The following is a 27,125-nucleotide window of genomic DNA, read 5'->3' on the forward strand; positions in this document are numbered from 1 at the left end:
ATGCAACATCACAAACTCTATCTCATAATCACATATTTTTCCTTCCACAAATATATAAATATCTCTCAGCAGCCAGTCACAATGTGAATTATTGTGCAAGTAAATGTCACTGTAGTATATTTAAAGTAAACAAATAATATTTATCACATAAACAATGAGCAGAAAAGACAATGAACAGTTCATCACTGTGCGGTCAAAAATACTCATAAAAAATGCGGACGTCGTCGTACGTCTTGCGTCATCGGTGTGGGCGTGGCTCACCGTGTGAGCAGCTCGAGTCGTCTGCTGGCATCAACATGTGTCGTAGGCGGACCGAGGGGGGACTCACCAACGAAGTGACGGCGGAGACGGTGAAGCAGCTGTGAAGACAGGGTCAACTTCGTACCGACAGTTGTCTCAAAACGACTTTTACGCTTTTCTGACACTCAGAGAGAAAATAACATCGTCCAGCGACGTCACGCTGTATCTGAGTGAGGGTGTCCGGTTTCTCAGTCTGAGGCATTGCGATGCCCTCTGACTTTATCTCCCTTTTCAGCGGGGACCTCGACCTGAATTCTCCCAGATCCTTATACTCAAAAGGTAATAACAGCCCCTGAATTTTTGTTCTCTTTGTCGCTCATGTTGAAGTTTCTGCTCTGTTATTGAACTTTGTGAATGCGTGTGTGTGTGTGTGTGTGTGTGTGTGTGTGTGTGTGTGTGTGTGTGTGTAACTTACCCACCTCCCTGTGTTTGGAGTTTCATGTGGTCGCGTTCAGCCCCTTCAGTGTCATGTACGTTTGAGCTGCCTCATGTCACATGTCCGCTGATAACAGGAGTGTGGAGTGAAGCTGTGAATCTCTGTGCATACGTCCCCCTGGTGTCCTTCAGCTTTCACTCTTGCTTTTGTTTCCTGGAGCAAGGTGAAGCAGTTCTTACTGTTTCTCAAACTCGAGCCCTCAGCAGCTGTATGCGCACCGGTCAGACCAGTTTACTTTCCCCCCGCCAGCTAAAAAGCAGGGCTGTCTGTTTTCTGTGGGTTGTTTGAATCGGCCATCAGTGGCCCCCCGCCCCCCTGAGGCTCCACACATGCACCCACTGCTCCTGAGAGTGGCGCTAGTGAGCCCATCTACATAAACTGTGTCAAATCAGCATGTGATCCTCAGGTGGCCCTCAGGTAGAACACCTGAACTGAACTCAGGAGAGCAGGTGGAAGTCTGACGAAAACAACCATGTGTACTGCTGTATTGATAAATAGTTTCCGCTTCCGTATGTGGAGATTGGCTTCAGTTGGATATGTTTTTAAACACAGTGTCAAGCTTGGTAGTCAGTACATCTGTCATGCATATCGACTGGTGTTTTTGACCCTGATATAAATGCTTGAGATTTAAAAATAAATCAGGTAATGGTGTACCTACAGATATCCTTAATATATTTACCACAGAGCAAGATACAGTGTGTAGCAGGAAGATATTACAGGTTTAAAATTAGTTTAACCTCTATTACTTTCCACAGTGCTGTGTAAACATATCTTTAGCATCAACATATGCCAGTTCTTTGTTATTCATTAACCAATATGCAATATGTACTGATACTGATGCATCTGCAACAAGCTATTGTCGGCCATCCCATTTATCGTTCAGCCCCACTTTCCTGACAATGACCACAGAAGTCCTGACAGTGAGGTCATGATTACCCAGCTGTTGTAATTCACAAAGTAGCACTACAAGGCCCCTCAGCAAGTCGCTCTCATCCTTACCTTTGTCCTGGTTGTACAGAGACGAAATTGTTAATTGATTCTGTCACTTATCTCAGGGTAAGTCAGCGGCATATTTCATAAAATGCCAGGCTGTTCTTTGGATTGGCCTTTAGAACTACTGAATTGCTTAATTACTCCCACTACAAAGGGCTGCAGTAACTAAGCAGCACGAGTGCACACACAAGTACCCAGATAAACAGTTTCTTTGTAAGGGTCTGCTCACTCAAATGACACACCAAAAAACAAACAAACAAAAACGATGACAAAAAACCCCACATTTTCTATCAGGTTATATCTAGACTCTCAGTGTCTGTTTGGTATCTGACCTGGATGATTTTTCCCTCTGATTTTTACTCCACAATATTAAAAACAACTATTAAAAAATCCAGAATGACTGATTAAAATATTTAAAATGTACTGAGTAGGGTTGGGCGGTAATCCGGTAATAAGGTATCCCGCAGTATCTTAAAAATAGCAACGGTATCAGTTTCATTACCATCATTAACAACAACAACAAAAAAAAGCTGTGCATATAGGTCTATAGGTGTCCAACATAATTGTATGTATCTGGTTGAATTTTTACTCGAGAAAAAGGTGACTGTGCAAAAGTATATGCTAAAAAATGAACCTGAACCTTTTTCAGCCTTTTTTCTGCTTGTTATTGTTCTTAGCGTTCATAAAAGGACAGTAAAACAGTAAAATAACACTTCGGGCTGCTCAGCAGAGTCCTCTGTGAGCGCTCTGCTCATTCATGAGACGGAGCGGTGAAACTAACCTCATGGTTACGCTGGTCAATAGCTCAGCGACCCGCCCAAATTCACCTTAAAACACCAATCACGATCCAGAAGGAAGTAAGCCCAGAGATAGGTTATTGCATAGGTTATTGATCTCAAAGTAACACAGAGTCATAGGAGGAGACCTTAGCAGCATTTTTTCCAGATGGAATATAACTTTTGACCACAAAACAGCAAAGGTAAAACATACTTTATGATTTAGCAAAGTTTTTTTCTGCTACTCTTTGGCTGCTAGCTCACCGAGTTTTTGTCGCACAGTGAGGAGGCAGACATCTTCGTGATCATCAGACTCTCTGCTTGTGGTTTGTGGTGAAATCAGCAGATGCGGTACTGTTGACGTGCGCTTTTTTCGTGTTTTTGTTACATGTGCATTGAATTTCTTGAGGTATGAATTATATTTCGTTTGAGTGACAATGCTTGGTAGAGGCTTTTAGCTGAGTTTCTCCCCGTCATTCTGGTATGCTACAAGTTAGGATTGGTGCTTCTTAGCATGAACATTGACCGTCTGAACTGCGCGCATGTCACGCTGCCCTGCAAAGTGATTTTTAATTAGTCACGGTAATACCGTATACCCCGGGAAAATGTGGGGAAGGTTTGATGGTATCAAAATTTGGATACCGCCCAACTCTAGTACTGACCCTCAATAGAGATAACACTAAGATAACACTATTTATTTTTCTAAGGCTGTTTTTGTTGATTTATTGATTCATTCAGTTTCAGTTTTGACTTCTCAGAAAGCCTCTTATTTGTAGACTTTAATTTCCTGTGCACCCTATCAGTCATCTGAAACTCCGTTGAGACCTCGACCTATTGTAACTCGCTCTTTAGCCCAGCTTGTTTGCTTACTAATCACACTATTGTGTATTTGTGTCAGCATAGTAACTTGGCTGTGTGTGACAGGTGAAGTTAGCTTTTGCATCTTGCCGGCGAGGCCGGCTCCCCCCCAGTTGTCTGAAGGATTACCCTTTTGGTTGGAAAGAAAAATCCCATTCATCATTTAATTCCTCAAATCCTCAGTATTGACAAGTCATCCCTCACACCTGGATGAAAAGGAATTATTCTCTATTATAGACATAATGTAAAGTGGATTGCAGCGGCTTTGTTGAATTCTATTATTTCTGCCTTTTTATTGCTGCCTAGTTGTTTTTCATAAAGCTACTTTGGACCACTAAACCACCACAAGGAATACATATATTTAGCTTGCGAACAGTCCAGGGAATACCCAGGAAAAACGGCACAGTGTAGCAATGGTGCTCAGGACAGGAATGCTAGTCAGACTAAATGACTGCAGGTCATTGGATGTCATAAAAGGTCTTTGCAACAGTTTAACATCAAAGGTGAAGAATTATGGCTTTCCCATAAATTCTATCAAACCCAGTTAACAATTGTAAGACCGCAGATCTTGGCATAGTTTTGTTTTGTTTTTTTCATATTGACACCCACCAAAGCCTAGTGGATCATTAACTCTCTGGCCGCTCTGTGTGTAAACCTCAGCTTAAATAGCACTCTATTAATATTGACTCTGCTGTGTTAAGCAAACTTGGCAGCATGCGCTTAAAAAAACTTGATTGCCTTGAAATCTTGTAGATATCTGATGATGAAAGAAAAAACACCTTAGATCTGAAAAATAAATAAGAGAAAGTATATTTCAGTGTTCATAAATATGCAATTAAGTTAGTGTCTTTTCTATCATACACATTGATATGTCGACCCTTGACATAATTCGCTCATGACTCAGCCATCTTGTGAAGTTGCCGTTATTGTAAACACCACAAGGAAGAGATGTTTGGGCTTTTGTAGGCATCCAAAACATTCTCTGTGCTGTCTTCATGTGTTAAACCTCAACCCCAACCTGTTCTGCATACTTCAGGCAGTTCAGCTGGAGTAGTTTTGCTCGGTTATTTGCCAGGTGTCACAACAGAAAACCCACATGACCGTACTTGACATTGTATTGGTTTTTCTTTAGTTGTGTGTTTCCTCTTTTGAAATCGTATTGTGAAGAGGCTCTGTTTTCCCATGTTAAAATGCTAAGTTTGCATAATACACTCTCAGCCAACCAACCCAGGATGACACACCAGTAGGAGTCCCATAAAAAATGGTTAAATTGCTCAGATGCTATCTGTCTGAGAATCTACTACTGTGAATGCAGATACTGGTAGCAATCTCACTTCTTATGGGGTTCTTTGATGGGGGTGTGACAGCACACGGAGGTCTGTTTCATGTTGTAAGTTTGGTACAGCAGGCAGAAAAATGCGTTCATCATATTCTGACGCACCGTCCTTGTCTTATTCACGGTTCTCTTTCTCCATTGCTGTTGCAGCTGCCCGAGAACCCATATTGTTCCCAAACAACTGATTTAAAGGATGCAGGCAGGTTTTCCAGCTCTGACGATTCATTCTTGTTCGCCATAGTGTGACTGACTCTCACAGTGTGTTGTGCTAACCTCAGCATGTGTTTGCACTCCTCTAACACATCATGATGCAATATTGATTTTAATCTATTTTTTAGTTAAATCCAGCAGGAAGTTGTTTATGAGCAAGTGACAGCTCGTGTGTTAAAATTATAATTTGTTGTTAATCAGTCAAATGTAAAGTCTGAACAGTGAGACTGAATATAAATGTATCTCATATTCACTGTGTGTGTGTGTTTGTGCCCGCGCGTGTGTGCGCGTGTGTCTTGACAAAAACAAATGTAATGATGCAAAGTATTCACATGTCCTTAACTTCTTCTAAATCTCTTTGATTAATCATTAACACTAACCAAACCTCAGTTAAAAGACTAATCAGGCCCAGGTCAAAATATCACCACCTCTGGTATTTACTGCACACTTGTGACTTTGTTTTGGCCACGACAAATCAATGTATAAGTGGTTTAACCTCAATCTGATACTGAAGTGTTCATTTTATGTTATATTTTTTTTTCTTTGCCATTTAAAATTGGTTTCTGACACAGTTTGCCACCTTTATGTCGAACCTAGATTCAATCCTCAGCCTCCCATGTGTTGTTTTACTAGTCTTACCCTCAAAAGATATTTTGCTTTGCACACAAAAGTTAAGATAAGATTGCTAAACTATCCCAAACAAAATCCAGAAAATATTCGGAAAGTATCTGAAAAATATCAGTAAAATATTCCCCCAGAAATAGTAAAATACCCCCCTAAAATATAAAAAATTGTTAGTAAAAATTCAATAGAAATATGAGTAAAATATCTAACAAAATATCCGTAAAATATCAGAAAATTATTACTGAAATACAGAAAATAATATACAAAATATAAAAAAGATGTACTGTACATATTTTAGAGTATTTTATCTCAATGCCAAATTTGCTATTTGTTACTTAATATCCTTGGTTTACTACAGTGATACTTGTTTTAGTGATATCAGTACTTCATTGTGTCAACACTTGCGGATGTGATATCTTTACCACGAGAGACAAAACATCTTTGGAGCATAAAATCTGTACATTTTCTGACAGTTTGGTTTGTACTATACAGGGCACTTTAATAGACTTTATGATCTGCAGTGGAGTTATCAGCAAACCCATAAAACCTTTAAAATACTACAGGTATGTTGCCTAGTTTTTCCACCCTGTCGGACAGTCGTTTTGTGAGAAGTGCAGCAGACCTTTGTTTCCTTGGCCTATTTTAGGTTAACAGGTAAGTTGTGTTTATGAAATGAAAGCAGATCTTTTTCTACCCTGAAGCAACCACAAACACCTATTAGCCCTTGAATGTTTAGTTTGAGTTTATGTTCGGTGTAAATGTTGGCTTGGAGCAGGACCTCACTAAGAAAAGCTACAGTGATGTACAAAATAGGTTTAGGTACCATTCACATTTGAAGTGATACCGGTACTGCCACCTGGAACTTGTTGTTGTTGTTGTTGTTGTTGTTGTTGTTGTTGTCACCACTCCTGCAGTACTTGCATACTGTAATATTTCCCCATAAACCGTATGCCATTCACATACTTTTGGTTTCACACTAAAGGTTTCAGGCATACTAAAAAATGTCACACACTGTTTTAGTGTATTAAAAACATGCTGGTAAGAAATACCAGATGCAGCCAGTGGCTGAGTGTCGGCTAACGCTAGTAAAAATACTAAGCTAACATCAACGAAGCTAGCTAATTAATCACCTGAAGTCATGATGCCTCACTGAAGGCTTTGTTGTAGATAGACGGTTCACCTTCGTCGTCACTGGCTGCAGGCGTGCTACCGTTAGCTGATGTGGGGAATTGGGCTTTCAGGCTATCCAACAGGTACTGACATTTGGTACATGGATTTAACATGAATCGATGCTCAGTAGCATTGATAGCATTTGGTCGGTACCCTGAAAAGTACTGAATTCAATCCCCAACCTGAGTAAGTGGAACAAGATGCTGTGTGTTTTGAAACAGCATTTTGTGTTGTTTTTGTTTCATTTGTGTGTGAAAAGCTGGATTTCTGCGTCAAAGTGTTTCCTCTGTAGTGTCTCCAGCATAAGAAGTGATTTATAGTCCAGCATAGGATTGCTGTTAATTAACTTGTAAATGATGTTGTGCTCACAGGCCAAAGTGGAGGAGAAAATATGCATTTTCAGATTTAGCTGGTTTAGTGTTGACACAGTTTCTTCCAAGTCTAAAGGAGGAGAACTGGAGGCCGTGATGCCTGATGCTTTTGCCTCCAATCATCTTGTGGATGATGTCTCACACCCCCCTGTGAAAAGCCCAAAGCACCTGTGAGATCTAACATCCACCCCTTGTGTTTCTCTCCAGAGCAAGATGATTCTGAACTAAGACATTAAATATTAAGTGTGGTGAATCTTGGCTGGCAGGAGTCTTTCCATTGGCATATTCGAAGCAGCAGTTAAGATGTCAGCAGCTCATAACTAGGCTGTGCACATCGCTGCCAGGGTATTTCCTGGCTCAAATGGAGGGAGAGAAAGGTGGCATGTAAAGTGTGACCTATCGAACTGCCATTTATTTGAATTCTTTACAGCAAAATAAATATTTTTCTACGTCACATCCTATGCATATGTGTGAAGCCATGTGTGCCTACAGGAAGCTCTGGCTGTAACATGAATAATGTTATATAAGATAAGATAAAATAGGACTTTAGTGATCCCACAATGGGGAAATTTAGTACAGCCAGCAAGTTACAAAAAAGCAAGCACAGTGGCATAAAGAGGTCAAAATAAAAATATAGAAGTATACAAGATCCATAGATCAATATCTGTACAAACCAAAGAATGACGTGGTGTGAAAACACGTTAAAACAAGTAGGTGGCTTCTATTTACACTACAGTCAAATAACAACGTTTTTCACACACCACTTCTTTTACCACCTCAAGCGTTGCTTCATTCTTACAGTGTGGTGCTTAAACCGAAGACCAGAAACCAGAGCATCAAATTCATGTAATCCAATATAGCAGCCGTACAATAAACCCTCCCTTTGTGAAGCTTATCATATTCAGTTTTTGTTGAGACTGTGCCAGAGAGCTGTTGATTCAACTCTGCGGTGTGTTGGAAAGCTGAATGTTGTAGTCGTGTATTGTTTGATTGAAATAATCCTGCTGCTTCGAATTGAAACTAGTTGACCTTTGACACCCGTGCTCTTGACTCTCCCCTCCTTCATCGCCCCCTTTTTTCTGCAGCAGCTGTTCTGTACTCTGTCTACTTCAAACTACTCCTGCGTCTTGTCAGTAATGTGAATTAGTCTCTTAATGGCCAGCGGTAACGAGCTCATGTATCATCTTACAGAGTCGTTTTTTCAACGGCGCCCTGAAGTGATTACGCTGTTGCAGTTACAGTGACGCATTTCATAGACGGATGGGTCAATAAAACATCAGACCTTGACACAGGAGACCACTGCTCGTTTCCCATTCCCAGCCAGCAGTCAATGTTGTTTTGTTTTTTGTGTTTGTATTTGCTTTCCCATAACCTGAACCACATGTTTATTGTTGTAACCATGACGACAAAAGGTCTCTCTAAACCTTAATGGGGTAGTCATTTTAACACAAACCATGATGTTTCCCGACCAAGTCGTTTTTGTGCCTGTACGTAACCGAACCTGAACCGTGGCGTTGTCACATCGTTAAACAGATTTTTTTTGTCACAGTGATCGATGACGGCTTTGGAATGTATAGTTAGATCAGCTCTACGGCCATGTGTCCACCAACATATTTAAAATCATTTTAAAGTATCACTTTGGCACATTTTTGCAAAAATGTGTTAGTGTGATATGTTTCATCTTCATTTTTCTCTTATGTGGTCAATGCTACTTGCTTTGTTTCTTCTTCTTCTTCTTCTTCTTCTTCTTCTTCTTCTTCTTCTTCTTCTTCTTCTCATTGTTCAAGGTTTATTGGTGGTTGGCAAACAACTGGCTTTGTTCTTCAACTCTGTTTATTACAAGAAAGTGTAACATAGGCATTACTGCCACCCTTTCCCTTTCGTGCATTGTTTCCAAAGTTTACTTCAGATTCGCTTGACAATTCGATGAAAACGTTTCTTATGTGTTGTCCAGACAAACACGTTTTTCGTTGAATTTGGAGGACTTGTTGCTATTTGAATTGTCTAAAGAAACCCTAAATATATTCAATTTACTAAATGCAAGGCAAAGAAAAGCAGAAACTTTTCACATTTGAAAAATGACTTGGACCATTAAGCAATTACAAAAATAGTTCCTTAAGTCCTTAAGTCAGTCAAACTAATTCATTAGCCGATTAATAGCTGCAGCTCTAAAGGTTTGCATTTCTACCCTCTATGACCACAGCTGCTGATAGGATCTAATTCTCCTTACGTCTCTTTAGGTTGAGGTGTCCTTTTTTTCATTCATTTCTGCACTTTGGGTTTGGGAAAGTTTCCCTCAGGTCAATTTCAGAATAGGTACAGAATCTTGGACTAGTTAAGATCCCACCCCACTACACAGCCTCTGGTGTTTTTTATTCCCCTCCTGCCATTGATATTTTGAGACCCTGTGTAGCTGATCCAGATGTTTGAGCAGTGTTGGTTTTCTGTAGGCGATGAGACTATCATGATTGCCTTTTATACTGTTTAACCTGTCACATCACAAAGTCTCCTCATAGAGGCTCACAGAGGGAGGTATTTCATGGCCTTTAGGAATGCTTTAGTCAAACAATTCATCCTTCAGCCTAACGTTTGTGGTATCTTAATATCCTGTGTTTTCATTTATTTTTTCTGAGTCATCTGCTCCTTCCTTGGCAGACTGGCAGGGTTGGAATGAATAGAGGGCCGTTTTTCCCCTGCTTCCTGTCATTGTTGGTATTCTTTCTAACTGTCTTAATTCGAGTGACAGTAAAGGGTTTGGATACGAAGAGAGATGGCGGGTAGGGCTCAGGCCAGGAGAGACCATGACGCATGAAAGCAGAAGTTGCACCAATGTCTGTTCTTTGTTAGCTTGCAAGGTGATAACCGTTTTTAGGATGGTACTGTATTCTTTAGAAAAGAATGGTGGAATTGAAGGGGGCACTGACCAGCTGTCTCATGTACCCACACACAGACGTTTTATTTAGGCAGAGGTTAATGAGATATTTCTAGAACTCATACTTCATGTTTCAATGTTCTCCATCTTCTAAACATACACTGAGCAAAAACATCAACCAGCATCATCTATGTTTGTGACATTTGTTGTTAGATGGATATATTAGATATATACATTTCTGACTTTGGCACCCCCAGTGGTAGCATAAAGCAGACATTTTCCCTCTGCTGAATTCTGACGTTGAAAACAAGAGTGTAATAAGATTATAGGTATTTCATGCTTGGAAACCAGATAGATGAAGATTAATTAATTATGAAATCTGATTAAAAGTTGGTTTTCACATTGAAGTCTGTCACAATATGTAAATCCTTGCCTAAAATATAGAGCATGACAGCTAGTCACAAGCTTTTATATACATATATATATGTGTGTGTGTGTGTATATATATATACATATATATCTTTATAAAGCCTTGAAAGGTTCAGTGGCTGTAACCTTGTGTAAAGTTGCTCTTCCATAGTTTGATTTAAAAACAGAGGTCACGGCAGCTTCTGCCCCCACGCACAGTGAGATCTCTTGCCTTAGGACAAGTCGAGGCAAGTCAAGGTGAACAGGGTTCCTCCCGCTTAACTTTACATACAGTGCATTTATGGAGGTTATTGTCCCGTCGTCTTTCCATTTTGGTTGCCAGTGGTACTTAGTTGCTTTCTTGCCCTCATTGGAGTCAGAAGCTGTAGCATTGTACAAGTCTTTGTATTGGTGTTAAGGCCATTATTTGGACTAAGTGGTGTTTTCTCATGGTCTGTCTCTGTTGCCACTCCTTCATGTATCAGAGTTTGGCAAAGAGGAAGTTTTTTTGCTGAGTTGAATAAGACGTCATCAGCAGAAATTACAATGTTCTTCTCTCACTGTCTCAGCAAGCCACAACCTGCTCCAGTAGAAATCTGACTTTTTTTCTCCTCATGCTTGATTTTATTTTCTCAATGTGACATAAACCCTGTTTTAGCACGTGGGACAGAGTAGTGAGCATTTGATTTATTGAAGGATTATTGGGGGGACATTTTTACTTTGGCATCATGCACACCTTACACACTAGCCGCTCTTTAAATTACTTTTGCATCATCGGTGTTTTTAGCAATAGAAAGTTTCTCCAATAGGAGCTGTATGATAGACTGTACATTTTTCCTTGAGCAGACGAAAGACTACAACAGGACTCCAAAATGGGTTCCTCCTCATTTTCATTTCCTGTGAAACAGTCCAATAATGCCTTTATTCATTCTGTGGTGGAGGTGTTTGCTGATCATTGACCACCTTTTTCCCAGGCTGCTATGGTTTTGCCTGACTAATCAGTAGACATTCCAAGTCCTTTATTAGACTTAACACCAAATCTTCTTAAGTAATTAATATCTGAAGGAGTCGGCTCAGTCTAGCTCTCGAAGGTGAGCTTGAGGGACACGTTGTCATAAATCTGGAAAACAGAGAGTCTTAAAGAAATCTAACTTAGTAAATGGGGACAGACAGACTGTACAGTATGTGTAAGCTCTAAAGGAGCCGGTTTTGCCAGGCCTGAGCCGACCTGCAGATCCTGCTGCTTTTTTGTTTAAGGCTGTGATTGTTTTGAAATGGCTTCTCAGTTTACCAAACTTTTGGCATTAGGTTTCCGTTCCTACATTTTATACTCTTACCATTGTGAATTTCTGAGTGCCTCCAGACTCCAGCAGACCTTTTCAGTAGACTCTGAATGTTGACCCAAAGCCAGCTATTTTATCTGTTTAGTCCCGCTTTCTTACCAATAGAGTAAACGGCTAATAAACAGCTTCCATCAGAAACCAGTCAGCGAGGTTTGCAAGTGTAGACCTCTGTGCCACAAGCTATTTTTAATGCAAGCTGACTGTGGTTGTAGACGCACTGTGCGAATGAAGACGGACTGCAGTCTTTGAGCCTTTATCTCGATCATCTGCTCTAAGATTATCATTGTATTGTATCCTTTATTGTGTGAACACTGTCCCAGTTCCTCATTTCTGTAACACTGACACATAATCAGCCGTGAATTTGTTGTCCTTCAGTAATCATTAGCATTTTTCAGCTTCTTACATTCCATAATACCTGGCCGTGTTTTTAAAGAAACTTTTGACATTTTGGAAAAAATATGCTCATTCACTTTCTGGTAATAAGTTAGATGAGAAGATGATATCCTGATATTTCATCCATCCATCCATCCATTTTCTATACCGCATATCCCTTTCGGGGTTGCGTGGGGGGGGGCTGGAGCCTATCCCAGCTGTCAACAGGCGAGAGGCAGGGTACACCCTGGACCGGTCGCCAGTCGATCGCAGGGCATCCTGATATTTCTGTACAGTAAATGTAACGGTACCACTTAGCTCAGCACAAAGACTGGAAACAAGGAGAAGCAGCTAGCCTGGCTCTCTCAGGCAAAATCTGCCTACTAGCACCTCTAAAGCTCACTGCAGAGATAACACATTTGTGTTGGCCAGCCTGGAGTTTGGCAACGCCTTCGTTCCCTTTACAAAAAGCCAGTTGCATTTTTTAATTGGATTTTGGATTATTGCAGAAACTAAACTCTGTGGCTAGTAGTCCACAAGTCTTCACAAATGTTATGATTTTTGAAGCGTAAATGCAATCGCAAGAAGCAAGAAGGAACAAGCTAATGTTATAAATGAACTACACCACAGTCACATGACTTAAGCATCACCACCACGAAGCTTCCTGCTATGTTTTACTAGACACACATTGCTATGAACTGATAAATCTACAAGTTGGAAAGTTTTAGTTAGAAGAGTTTGTAAGAGTGCGAACATTAACACAACAAGACTGTAAAGGCTGAGCCTGACTGTTTCTTGGCTCAGCTGGTTGCCTCACGACTGGTCAGAGCTAAGAAATAGTTTTGCACATAACCCGGAAAATGGCAAATTGGCTTTTTTATATGGCGCTAACAAACAAGTTATAACACCTTAATCAATGATTTTTTGAGGGGGTGGTGGTTATGATAGGAGGTTGGTTTATTTCATTTGGACGGGGGCATGTTAGCTCTTTCCCTTTGTTACCAGTCTTTGTGCTAAGCTAAACTAACTGGCTACTGGTTGTAGCTTCAGAAAACAAAACCTTCAGTTTTGCTATGATTGCCTTCCAGGTTTAGATTAAATGCGGTTAGCATTGCAGCTTGGTGATGTCACGCTGTGTAGTGTATGCGTGTGTTGTTGCCAAAGGCTCTTCCTGTTGCCTCAACACGGTTTTCCTGTGAGCCGGACAGAAATTCCTGTGTTGGTACACCAAACGTTTTGTTGAACAGTTCTGTTATACTGTAGGCTGTTAGTGTGTGTGTGTGTGTGTGTGTGTGTGTGTGTGTGTGTGTGTGTGTGTGTGTGTGTGTGTGTGTGTGTGTGTGTGTGTGTGTGTGTATGGGTGTGACTGTGTCTGGCTGTATGTGTGTGCGTTTGTGTGTGTCACCTCTGATTCCGAAAAAACACGGCATCACCTGAGGCTTGATTTTAGTGGAAGTGCTGTGTACGTTTGTGCACGTTCCAGTACCTGTGTGTAAGCATGGCATTTTTTGCAGAGTGTTCGTGTGTGTGTGTGTGTGTGTGTGTGTGTGTGTGTGTGTGAGAGAGAGAGAGAGAGAGAGAGAGAGAGAGAGAGAGAGAGAGAGAGAGAGAGAGAGAGAGAGAGAGAGAGAGAGAGAGAGAGAGCTTGTGTGTGTGTTATGTTCTCTGTAAATAGTTTGAATTCCACTGCTTTCTAAAGTCACGCTTTCATGTTCAGCTCATTGTCAAGTCCTCTGGTAAACACAGAGCCAAAGGTAGATGTGTTGTGGAGCCAGATTTGGACTATTTTTCCCAGTTTCATTTTCTCCCAAATGACACACAGTAACACTGACTCAGTTGCACTGCTGTCTCTGTAAGCTGGAGCATTTGGCCCTCACAGGAGCCTCAGTGGGCTCTTTTGTAAAGTGAGGATAGTGGTGGTTGTTTGTTGAAAGCATGTAAACTGATGCCTGGAAGTCCTGATCGCTTCAGGATTAGCTGGACTGAAAGAGCTACATGCCACAAACTCAGAGCCTGGGGTGACAAATGACTTGGTCTGTCTAAAGCCTGGCTGACCTTCACTTTGTCAAATGACTGTGCAGAATAAATAAAATCTGTCAGAACTCACAGATTAGTGGGATTGCTGACAGTAATGGCCAAAAAAAGAAAATGTTTACATTTCTGGCAAAAGTGAAAACAACTACTTTGTCTTTTTATTTGGGATTGATGTAATTAAAAGCAGTAGCCACACATTCTTCACTGCAGCTGCTGCAGCATGAACAAACTGGTTTTAATACAAAACATTTACAGTTTCTGCCAAACTTGAACTCCTTATTTGCTTTCAGTCTAAAATATATTTTTCCTTTGGTGCTTCTCTGCGCTGATAGCTACACAACAAAGGTTCATATCAAATGAAAATGCAGGTCAGGGAATATAAATTGTAATTATCAGCAGTATTTTATCTGTGTATTTTTCTTTCCTTTTGTTCACGGTGATTGAGTGTTTTTGTCAGATAACCGCTCAGTACAAGGTGGTTAAGGCTAGAAAGATGTTTGTGGTAAAAATACCTCCGGGTCAATCTGTTGTCATGCAAGCTCATTTAAGTCTGAAAAAAGTCAATCTCAATTCCTGGTTAAAACTTCTTCTCCCCTCCATCTTCTGACCTGTTTTCGGGTGTAGCTAGCTGTTGCTGTCGATCGTGCCGTACTCTAGTGCGGTAATTCCCATGTTTCTTCATCAGGCGAACATTTTTTCGAATGCGCCAATGGTGTCATCCTTCCTGAATGCAATAACTGTTAAAATGCAATGATAATACCTCCCCTTACAATGGCTGCTGTTGTTCAGTAGGCTGTAGTAACCACTGTCAAGCTTTTTTTTCCCAACGTATTTGAGTCATCATGTCTGGTGTAATCACTGGATGTATTGGTGACAGACTCAGGCAGTCAAAATGAAAGTTGTGTGACCTGTATTCCACTTGTAGCTGATAGTATTTTACGAGGCAATTTGCCTGTTTGTTTATGTAAAATAAGAACTGTAGATTAAACACTTCAGCTTTGGAGAGCTTTAATTATTACTGAAATCACGGCTTTCTGCCATCAGCCTTCAGTGTCTGTGGTGACCCACAGTAAAGTGATATGAGACCCTCTCTGCTCCCCTCAGATAACCTGATTTCAGTGTGAGTCTAAGTTGTGACTATGATGGTGACGCAATCTTACGGCAAATGTTGATGACTTTAGCAGCTGATGACCAGTAACTGTTTGATAAAGGTTCACAGCTCATGTCTAAACAATGCAGCAGCAATGAATGACAGATGAATTATCATTATAAATGAAATATCAGGAACTCGTGGTACAATACTAACAATGATCAAAGTATGTTTGGGTTAATATATTACTAGTTTATGAACATTAGAGGTAACCTTGCTGGTTTATAAAGCATATAATAGGGCCTTCATACCAACGCCCACTGGATTTTTTTCCCTCATTGCACGTTCACACACACCCCTCCCCCCAGTCATATTGTCATGCCATTTTTACAGTAAGCGTCCCTCTTGGACAAGTTTGACTGCAGACTCAGTTCCTAGTTTGTTAGAGATAACAACAACAGTCTGCAATAAATCTTACCTTTGTAAAGTTTGTTCTCTCTCTTCTTTCAGAGATGTGTGGAGTCGACTTCAATTTCGTTGTTTTGAGGCTGCAGCTTGTGTTGAATTGTATTGTGTTACACTGAGAGGTGCTTCTGATATTTAGTCTGTCTTCAACGATTCTCTAAATGTAGCCCAAAAAACCTCAGTGTCGAAATATGTTGATGGAATGGGATGGCATTTTTGGGATTTGTGGTTACAGGAAAACATACCCACACAAGAAAGAGAACGAAAGTCATTACTAGTAATGAAGACATGATGATCAGCTCGAGAAGACAGACAAGTTTGTGTCACTTAATGCAGCATTTAAGACCAGAAAAGTTGCATCACGATATGGCAGTATGTAAAATTCAGGTGACACCTACCACAAATACATTTAAACATTTTACATAAAACATAACATAAACCGAAATTAAAGATAAGGATCCCTTAAATTCATCTTGCATCGTTCTTGCTCTGCAAAAATACCAATCACCACAGAGGTTCACCTTAGTGAGGTTCACCTTAGTGAACCTCTGTGCTTAGAGATTGGGGAAGATAAGGTTAAGCTCACCTTGACAGGTGAGCAAACCATGTTGCCTGATTGTGGCAGCACAGGTGAACCTCTGTGCTGCCAGCAACAATCAGGCAACATTGATAAGTGCATTATCCATAAAGTGTCATATAATCATTCTCTTACAGTTAGTAAAAAAATTAAGTAATTAGCCAGTTGCATCATGCAAAAAAAATATATTTTGTGACTCATATTAGTAATGCTGTGATATACGTACACTGATGAGTCACAGGAGTCATGCATTAGCTATGCATAATTGAAACATGAACCGTTTACTCATGAGAATGAATAACATAACAGGTGGTGACATTTTACAGAAATTATTCAGCACTTCCCACAAAGTTCTAATGTTTCTGTAATACCCTGCACTGTCCATGCCCACCTCTTTATTTGAGTCTGGATAATGCTGTTTTATTGTATAATTTTCTCCACATTATCTCACGAGAGACGCAAACGCTCGAAAGACTTGTCCCCTGATCTGTGTTGCTATGGAGTCCCTGGCAGCCTTCATGTAGGCTTGGCTGTAAACATTTCAGGGTTGTTGTACATGGTTTGCTGCAGGTGCCAGCCCCTTCACTGTTTTTTTTTTTTTTTTTCACTGTTTTTTTTCTTCTTCTTCTTCTTTACGGCTTGGAATAATGCCCAAATGAGCTGTCAAGGTGAGCTTAACCTTACTTCCCCATTAGTTTTTATTCAGTAGTATTCTACCAAGTTCAGTCATATTTACCTTGTGAACCTCTAGAAGCAGGATTTTTTTCGACATAAGTGGTTTATTCTATTGCTTCATTTCTGCCCGACGGGATTCCACACGACAATACCCCTAACCTGTTGAGCAAGTTGAAGTGCAGAAAAGGGTCTGGGAGCACAGTAAACAAGACAGAGAGAGGGAGAGCGGTAGGTGGAGTGGAGGAGGGGGACAGAAGGGGAGTTAAATCAGTCACTCAGCCAAAAAACCAGTGCCACGCCCCAGGTGCCAGGGCTAGTAAGAGCAAGCAGCAGGAATGTGAGGGAAATGAATGGGAGTGTAAGTCCTGCCATTCACATGGTGAGTGCTTTCTTTTTTCACCTTTAGGCTGCACTACTTACCATATAAGCATATCACGAGATATGGTAAGGGTATAAAAGGCAAATATATGCGACTGTTGGCTCCAGAAATGTCGAACTTTATGCTGGACGTCTGATGTGAAACTTTTTTTGAAGTGATTCGAAGTGTGTTTGGTTTGTTAGTTGTCCTCCTGTTTACATTGAACGTAAGTAGAAACTAGGTTTATGAACTAGTTAAGGCGGGAGGCCACATTTCAGTTTAGATGATATTTATTAAAATGTATTAATAGACCCTGATCAAAACTAACCGCATGAGCGTGCTGTCTGTCATTTCTGGTGCTTTTAATCTGTTATTATGATGATCACAGACGGACAGAAAATGAAAGGTTTTCCTCAGTGGTCTGCACAACACGACTGCAGTCCTAAGTTAAAATCAAAACATCACGTGGTGCGCGAGTCCGTTTATTTCCCAGCTAACGAGGCTGACCTTTTTAATTTTTTCAGTCTTCTCCTGTATGAAAGGAACAGTGTTTTGTCACGTGTGAATAAAGAATTGCACTCTGTATGCTTACGAGGAAACAAATATGCAGCAAAATAAGACCTTTTTTCAGTCTTTAAAAACGTCAAGGGAGTGTGGAAACACTTTGAACAGGCCAGCCAGTGATTCGAGACCGCTGCTCTGAGAGAAGAGTACATATTTTCTGTCTGTGCGGTTGGCAATCTGTTTACTGGAAGGGTTGCTCACTCACAGCACATGTTGCTGCATGTGCAGCCAGTCAGTGAGCCCCAAGAAGACTGTAGAGTTAAAGTGTAAATGCAGGGGCAGAGAAAGTGTTTTTGCGGAGGGGGTGGAGGGGCGTTTGTGTGCATGTGTATGCATGTGTGTCTCTTTGGAGAACTTAGCAAATAGCCAGCAAAACCACACTAGAATCCTGTGTGTATGTGTGGTTCGGTGTGAGTTATATGAGTTTGCTGAGTCCAGATTTAAGCTCCCTTTCTGGGAACCAGCATTCCCTGCTCTTCTAAAGCGAGCTGTAAGAGACTGGAGGGCTTTGGGAATTAAGAGGCATGGGCTAGTTTCAGTATGTCCCAGGTTTGTCTATTGTACACAGCGAGTGGTAACAATGGGAGGGTTAAGTATCTGATATACACACCAAACCCTGGGACTCAGCTGCAAGTAATTAAAGCTGGCAGTTGGCAGAGAAGAGAGTCAGGCGACTGTAATGGCCGCTCTAAGTTCATACCATAATATTTGGATGATGAATCAGGCTGCTAGTAAAAGTGTTGTCATGCTGTTGACCCAAGGCTTTCTCCCCTCCCCATGTCCCGTTGGCCCTGAGGGAGGCACAGAGAGGAGAGAGAAAGGCTTGTGTTGGACAGAAAAGGAGAAAAACAAGAGAATGACAGCTTCTGCTTTTATCCAAAATAGCCTCATCATTTTGTGCTTTTTGTTTTTATGATTATATTTGATTTTTTTTTGCTGTTTGGTTTGCTCCTCCTCAGAAAGGGAAAATGTAGCTTAGTGGAAAACCTCCTTATCCATTATTTTTAGCAGCTAATAATTTGGTCCAACAGCCTAAAATCCAAATATATTAAATTTGCAAAGCTATAAAACGAGAAAGAGAAGCAGCAAATCCTTACAATGGAGAAGTTGGAACCAGAGATAACTTAATAGACTATTCGTTGCAGCTCTATTCCAGAGACTAAAGGAGACCTCCACCAGTTTCACACATCAGTGTCTGCTTACATGTCTTGGGGAGCACTGCTGCATAATGTGAAGCCCTGTGTGGCTCCAGAGGGACCTGTGTGAAGTCTGGCTTAACTTGAATCTCCTGCCGAAATGTCAATGGTTGAGTTGCATTGTGCTAGGTTTTGACAAGGAAAAAGACAGTATTTCTCTCCTTCTACTGCTTGATTTTGCTTTTTTGTGTGTCCATCATGAGTTCAACAGTATTATAGGAGTGCAGTACTAAGCTGGACTTTGTGCACCAGAAGTTATCCTTGTTTTAACTAGTAAATATGATCTTTCAATTGAAGGTGTAAGTCCTGATCATCATCATAATCAGATCACTTCAAATTTATTCCCTCTCTAATGGCAGTTTTTTTTTTAATCCCTCTAGAGTCTATCAACAAACTGTCTTGCATTACTGCTGCTTGCAAACTGCTGCCATCTTGGAGAGGACAGGCGACAGTCTCGCATGATTATTGCATACATGCAGAGCTGCAAACCAGTTTGGCATCTGAGCTGAGATTGGAATTATCATGCATTGTTCCCATTGGCTTAGCTCTGCGTCGTGGATATTTACTTGTTGTTTATCAGATTCGTAGCCAACCAGGTTGCGGGTATGTTCTTACAATTGTGCAAAAGTTGTAATGTAAACTGCTGGACAACAGTGTGTAAAACTGTGATTACAACATCAACATTATATTGGGCTAAATAGAGAAATGGTATTTCTGAGGACAGCATGACTGAAAACAACAAGAACTCACTCACTCCTTTTTTAGGTTTCATGACTACAACAAGGTGGTCGTCAACAGAAGTCCAGCTGTGAGCTGTCTGTTAATGTCACCTCATCATCTCTTTTATGTGTCCCCCTTCCTCTCTCGACAGAATCAGCGTATGACCTTCTTCCCAGAGAGCTACAGTTGCCTTCCTTCACTCAGCAGAACCCAACAGTCATGAGTCAAAAGAGCGGCGGAGAGGCAGGGCCTCCCCCTTCAGCTGCTCTAGCATCAGGTAGGATTCTGCTTCTCTTATCCTTATTTCTCCTCTGCAAGTAGGACTGATCATGCCTCAACCTAACCAAAACACAACTCATGTAGCAGTCTGTACCTGCTGGTAGACTGTGAAATACTTGGTCAAGGGGATTGTTGTGATCTACTGTATGTTGAGGCCTGTTGCAACAACACTGTGTTGAAATGTAGGTCATGTATTGCAGGTTCAGGTAGTATGTAGAGTCCTCTGCCTTTTTACAGGCTTTTTGGTGCTATAGACTATTAAATGGATTGGTGGTTTAAACTGTACACAATAATGAATAAAGTTTTTTTTAGAGAAGCTTTGAGTGGCTGTAGTTACTTTGTTGACCATTTTCACTTTTAAAGGTGAGCTATTGTTCACAGGGGAAAATCATATTTTTCAGAGAAATTAGATGTACTGCTAATGGTTAATTACTGCACAATTTAAGCTTTTTTCTGTAGGAAATTAACAACATCATGATCATATATAGATCACTTTAGATGACTGTTGGATGTGTGATGATTAGACAGTATTTTAGATGGAAAAAATTCTGCACTTCGCTGACATTAAACACCGGAATAACACAAAACAACATGAGCGTACAGTGCGCACACAACAGAGGACACACAGATGTGAAGCATATTTAGAGCCATCTTTATCACAGCATGTTCTTCTGTCACCTTTCTTCCCTTTTTCTTTGACCCTTCACATTTTGATTGTGTGTTCTCTTGATACAGTGGTGTCCAAATATAAACTTTCCTCTGAGGAGTGACTGCGTAGCCATCCAGCTCCAAACTGGCACATAATTAAAGAAAAAGAACAAGCAGAACGTGTTATTAATGATTTTTTCTTCTTCATTTGCAGCACTGTTTATGCTGTTTTAAAATCGATCATGGTGCTGGTGTAGTGAGTAGGGTGTAATGGAGGTTAAACGCTCATAACCCTCCACTCCACATCTGTGGTGGTGGTGGACAGCAGACAGTGTTTGTTCCTAGATATGGTTGCTACTGTACATCTGTGATCATATATGTTTTTGTGTTTTGATGCTTGTTCAAAATGACACTACCTCCATGCGTTTTGTGTGCCTCTTTTTCTTTCCCACTGTGTGTTTTGCAAACTAATGAGACACCAAACGATCCGCATTGTCAACAGCAGTCTAACTCCTTTTTACGATCTGCAACTTAACCAGACTTTTCCCCACTCTTCATCTAGTTCATTGTAACTATTTGAATGCTTTTTAAATTACAGTGTATGTCGGCATGCTGGAGCAACCCTTTCTGACAAACAAAATACCCTGTGTTATGATTATTTAAAAAAAAAAAAAATCTGAATAAATTTTTACTGTTCAGCTCTTATTGCTCATTCGCTGTCTCATTTTTATATTCCAGGAAGTTCCCTCTGAAGCAGGGAGTGTCTGCATGTAAAATGGTCTGCAGTTCTCTGCTTCATAGGTCAGAAGCTTGTTTATTTTGTCTCTGTGGCTACGTTCAGTCCCAACAAAATGAACTTTTGTAGCAAAAAACATAAAAACAATTGAAAGTAAAAGCTCCAATAATTGGCATGCATCGTATTGTTCACATTATGGTTTTGAACTTCCCTCTCCATTTCAACATTTTGGCTTTTTGTCAGTTCAACACGAGCAAAATGCTAGTAATAATGATAGATTCATTCAGTTAGTTGATTTTTTTTTTTCTTTTTTTAGTTGCAAATGAATTTATTCAGCATATTTAAAATATTTAGATAAGGGGGACTGCTCACCTCTCACCTCTTCTTTGGTTCCTTTTTAGGCACACCTATACAGCGCTTCACATACTGTACCTTTACAAATCCTCAGATATTATCAGCACCACAGACACACACGTAAGATCCAATGCAAAGGGGGAAATTTTTAATTGGATGAAAAAACAAAAACAAAAAAAGCAAAAAAGAAACAATCATGAAACAAATTTTGCTCCTTAAATGGGACTGCTAGCCAACACTGGTTGAGATGCTTTTATTCACTGTTAATTATTTGCACTGTAGATGCTACATCCTCTTCTATGACCATGGAAGGCCCCCGCAGTGCTTTTTCCACCTCTTCCAGCTCCACCATGCATTCCAGTACTTCAGCCAGTGACCCGAACCCAATTCACAGCGGCAATGTTGACCCAGAGGACAGCAGGAGTAGCAGAGCGGTCCCAGAGGTTGTCGGAGCAGAAGGCGGGAATGGTCCTGGCAGCAGTGGCTGTAACTGCCGGGGAAGCAGTGAGCTAGGAGGAGGAAGAGGCGCAGCGCCCCAGGAGGCCCAACCACATCACCAGATGACCCCATCCAAGCGCCGCACCGTACTGAACATCTCTCCACCTCCGCAAGACCTGCTTGATGACAGCCGTATGTCCTGCCAGGATGAAGCGTCCCTGGACTCAGAGCAGAGTAACAGCATCTGGATGGATGACTCCCTCTCCAACTTCAGTATCATGAGCACCGTCTCTTACAATGACAACACAGAGGTGCCACGAAAGTCCCGCAAACGTACCCCTCGCCAGAGGCCTGGTCCCAAGTCTGTGCCCGCAGGGGAAGCTAGCATGGATGTGTTCGATGCCGACAGTGCCAAAGGTCCACACTTTGTCCTATCGCAGCTAGGCCCCGACAACAAGACTGGACCAAAAGGAAGGTTTGTGTAACGCCTAGATGTAGTCAGTTTCAAATACTTTAACTGAGATCCACCTTCTTATGGCCCTCTGCTTCTCATGAAGTTGTCAGAGGAGCTATGGCCGTGTACAGAAGGGTGAAGAAGTAAAGGAAAAACCAACATTAGGTGTCCTTGTAAAACTTTAAGCCACCTTATAGTCATAGTCTCTGAAACTCAACTGGCAAACTGGAGGTGTCACAGTGACGCATAAGAAATTGTGAAATGCATTTTTTTCCCTATTTTCTAAAAACATTTTAAAGGCTGAACGATTAATCCATTAAGACTCAGTGCAAATAGTCAGCATATTTCTTGATAATGAAAGTAATCACTAGTTGCAACCCTGAAATATTCCCATTGCTCAAAAATGTCCCCAGTTGTGTTGTAGTGAGATTAGACGTGGTGATTGCTAAAGCTGTCAAAGCATTCAGTGAAGCCTCCTCCCCTGCATGAAAGCATCTGCAATCAAGTTTTTCCAGTTATTTGTTTCCCCTCAGTGGCCAAGGAAAACAATGACTGCACTTATTGTTGGAAGTTGTTTACTGAGTCGCTGATAGATGTTTTATTCATTTCATATTCTCTCAGTGGTAGCTGTACAGTTGGGTAGGTGCTCAGCCTTCATTCTGTGTGACCCTTGTCTTACAGGCCCTCCTTGATAACCTCATACAGCACTGACTCTGACTGTCAGAAGAGGTATTATTAGCAGATGACACGTTGCACAGCAGATGAAAATCTTTAACAAACTACCCTGGCTCTAAATTTCCCACCACACTTTGACGGAAGAAGAGCGGCCAGATCAGAGTGGAGGGAGGGGCAGGATACTGAAGTACAAACAATGGTCAGCCACAGTGAATCACAGAGCCTCTCTCAAAGACCCAGGATAAGCAGAGCAGATTAAATAAACAGATAACTCTGAACGCTTTAAGAACCGGGCATAGAATATGTTTGGTTGATGGAGGGACTGTTAGCTCTGCATTGCTCAGAGCATCATGGGGTGTGAGGGATTGGGGTGGGGGGGGTCTGAACAAATAAGGACATGGTTAAAGCATCTGTTAAAGCAAGTTCCAGACATTCTTTGCTTTTTCCACAACGCTGGAAAGAAGATGCCAGCCAGGTTTTGAACAAACTAAAATAAAATAGTGAGAAAATGTTTGAGTCAGAAATGATCAAAGTGGTCTTTGTTGCAGCTCTGATGATCCTCAGACAGCTAAACACAAAGGAGGAACTCTTTTGATGCAATATCCACAGAAGAGCGAGGGGAAGGAGCTGAAGATCCTCGTCCAGCCTGAGACTCAGCACCGAGCCCGCTATCTGACCGAAGGCAGCAGAGGGTCAGTGAAGGACCGCACTCAGCAGGGCTTCCCTACTGTCAAGGTAACTGTTACACCCCTAAACTGCACAGAGAGTCCCCTACCCAGTAATGAAGATCTGAATAAAAATAATAATAATAATGATGATCTCAGAAATAATAAATAAGTTCTCAAATTGAAAATGAGACCACTGACGTTGTAGTGGAGACTAAGGAAGATGAAGACATGTCAACAGAGTGAGGCATGAGCCAGAGCAGAGACACTGCAGAGTATTTGATGATGAGATTTGTCAGTTTGTCATTGATGTTAGCCCAGGAGGTGATCTGGAGAGGAATCTGGGCAAATGGCAGCATGAGCTCTGCTGGATCAGTTCCTGCTTTGTTTGTACTGTCAGGGCTCTTGAAGAGCAGGTGGACCCTGATGCAGAAAATGGGCATACGTACAAGTCAGAAATAGAGGGTAGCAGAAGAAGATAAAAGGCTGACCAGATTGCACATGAGGATAGAATGAAGATGGGCTGACAAAGAAGGAAAGACTAACTGGGGGAAGCCTTTGTAAATGGGCAGGACGCATGAAGCCTAATTGCTTAAAGAGAAGATTCCAAAATGCATCTGCTCCACAGGTACAGAAGTACTTAGTATGTAGCATCGGTCGACACCATTTCAGTATCTAGCCTCCCACAGTAGTTTGTATTATATGTTAATTTGGTAACATTTTTAATAATGCATCTTTTTTTTTTCACTGATGCAGCTGGAAGGAGTGAATGAGCCGGTAGTGTTGCAGGTGTTTGTTGGCAATGATACTGGCCGCGTGAAGCCTCATGGATTTTACCAAGCTTGCAGGGTGACCGGCCGCAACACCACAGCCTGCAAAGAGGTGGACGTTGATGGCACAACTGTCATCGAGGTGTCCCTTGATCCAAGCACCAACATGACACTAGCGTATGTGCTTTTCTTGACATTGAAATGGGGTTGTTAATATGTTAAACCATGAAAAGAGCCCTTATTTTTTACTGTTATAATGTTTTTTGGGTGTTTAGTGTTGTAAAGAGCTGCTAGTCAAGCAAACTGCACAGTTTGTTTTCTCTGCTAACATTGTCTCTGTGCAGGGTGGACTGTGTTGGGATCTTGAAGCTTCGTAATGCTGACGTCGAGGCTCGCATTGGTGTCGCCGGCTCCAAGAAGAAGAGCACACGCGCTCGGCTGGTGTTTCGGGTCAACATCCCCCGTCCAGATGGTTCAGTGCTCACACTACAGACTCCTTCATCTCCAATCCTGTGCAGTAAGTCAGTCTCCTGCTGTTTGTCTCTGTGCAAATGCTATTATATCAACTGATATATATTGTGTGTTGGGATACAAGTGTTCTTCTATGGATTGTTTCATTAATTCTGGTGTATTATTTCATTACTTTAAATCAGTTTCAACAAGTCAACTGCTTGTCACCTACTTACATAGTAAATAATTGCCATTATAAACGGAGCTATTTTCCTCTCTTTAACAGGAGATGTCCTGTTTGTAAAGTTTAATATAGCCTGAGGTCAGGAGGTTGTCACCTTTTGATGTCCACATTTGGAAACAATGTGTAAAGATCCCTCCAGATTAAAGTTTTATTCAATAATGCCTACAGTATGAGGGTGTGGTTGGTTTCATAAACAGGAAAGACGCTTCGGGCCGTAAGAAAGTTTCTGAGTGAGTGGATTTAAGAGAAGTGCTTTGAGAGAGACAGGGGAGAAAGAAGGAAAGGACGAAACAATAGAGGTGTGTGGACTTCTATTGTTTACACAGAACCAGCATGCAATCCAGGGAACTGTCCTTCCACACAAAAAAAATAGTAATTCCACTTGGCATCTGTGTGCGTGTGTGGATGTGTATTACTCAGATTGTGGGGACTAAAATGGAGAGGACTCGCCTTCCTTATGGGGACAAAATACAAGTCCCTGTAATGTAAATCATTACATGTTAGAAGGAAGACTTGGTTTAAGGTTAAGGTCACGCAGCAGTGGTTATGGTTAGGGTAGTACTACAGGAAATGAAAATACATCAATGTAGTGTGTGTGTGTGTGTGTGTGTGTGTGTGTGTGTGTGTGTGTGTGTGTGTGTGTGTGTGTGTGTGTGTGTGTGTGTGTGTGTGTGTGTGTGTGTGTGTGTGTGTGTGTGTGTGTGTGTGTGTGTGTGTGTGTGTGAGAGAGAGAGAGAGAGAGAGAGGAGTGAAAAAGGTTTGTGAAACAAGGACAAGGGGAGTTGTTTTGAGTTTGTTATTTTCAGCATTTTGAAGGCCTGTGAGAAACAGACAGTATTTGAGTTGTATGAAGACCTTTTTGTTCAGAGTATCTACAGGCCTTGAAAGGTCTTCCAAAGCATACAATTTAGTTTCCTGAACAAAAAAAGGCCTGGGAAATGTAGTTACAAAACGTTTTGTATCAGATTGCAGGCTGTCAGGAGATATTACACAAATATAAAGTGGGTTGTGCTGCCGGAGGCTGTTTAATCCTTTTTTGCAGAGTTTCAGTCAGCACCATCAGATTTATAGCAAACACTGTCACCGTTGCTAATTAGCTTGGAAGCTCATCATCTCACAGTGGGAAAAGTAGAGCTGTAGGCCAAAATAGTTTAACCAGATAGTGTTAAATGAATTCCTTTGAGGGGACAAAGACACCTCATTGCTCTGTATTTGTATTTCTTCTGGATTTATCGCAAGACACCTGTGTGAAAATAAGTTTTAACCAATCTGCTTCTTTTGTTTCCGCCCTAAAAGCAGGTTGATTATTATTTTGTATATGTTTTGGATGAGCCTTGTTAAAACTGTTTATATTTGCTCTGTTTACAGCTCAACCTGCAGGGGTACCTGAAATCCTAAAGAAGTCACTACACAGTTGCTCAGTGAGAGGAGGAGAAGAGGTTTTTATCATTGGCAAAAACTTTCTGAAAGACACCAAAGTCATATTTCATGAGAACGTTTCAGGTAAAAAAAATGTGATTGGCCATGGACATTTTGGTTTGATGCATTTTAAATTGTCCTCCAGTAAACATGCTTCACCCTCTGTCTGTTCCAGATGAGACATCGTGGAAGGCAGAGGCTGAAATTGACATGGAGCTGTTTCACCAGGTAGAAATGTGATTGTT

General features: G+C 41.2%; 1 protein-coding gene across 2 annotated transcripts in view; it reads left to right on the forward strand.

Moving 5' to 3' along the window:
• The first annotated feature begins 243 nt into the window (after window positions 1-243).
• nfat5b (nuclear factor of activated T cells 5b) overlaps window positions 244-27,125 on the forward strand; it is a 32,383-nt gene continuing 5,501 nt past the window's right edge. For both annotated transcript variants that reach the window (XM_070984677.1, XM_070984758.1), the window contains exons 1-8: window positions 244-579; window positions 19,900-20,025; window positions 22,048-22,678; window positions 23,881-24,067; window positions 24,754-24,944; window positions 25,112-25,284; window positions 26,830-26,964; window positions 27,056-27,108. In XM_070984677.1, the coding sequence (XP_070840778.1) occupies window positions 507-579; window positions 19,900-20,025; window positions 22,048-22,678; window positions 23,881-24,067; window positions 24,754-24,944; window positions 25,112-25,284; window positions 26,830-26,964; window positions 27,056-27,108 (1,569 nt within the window). In that variant the 5' untranslated portion in view covers window positions 244-506. The remainder of the gene's footprint in view (window positions 580-19,899; window positions 20,026-22,047; window positions 22,679-23,880; window positions 24,068-24,753; window positions 24,945-25,111; window positions 25,285-26,829; window positions 26,965-27,055; window positions 27,109-27,125) is intronic.

This window comes from Chaetodon trifascialis, chromosome 1 (assembly GCF_039877785.1).
Source record: "Chaetodon trifascialis isolate fChaTrf1 chromosome 1, fChaTrf1.hap1, whole genome shotgun sequence".
Taxonomy (NCBI): domain Eukaryota; kingdom Metazoa; phylum Chordata; class Actinopteri; order Chaetodontiformes; family Chaetodontidae; genus Chaetodon; species Chaetodon trifascialis.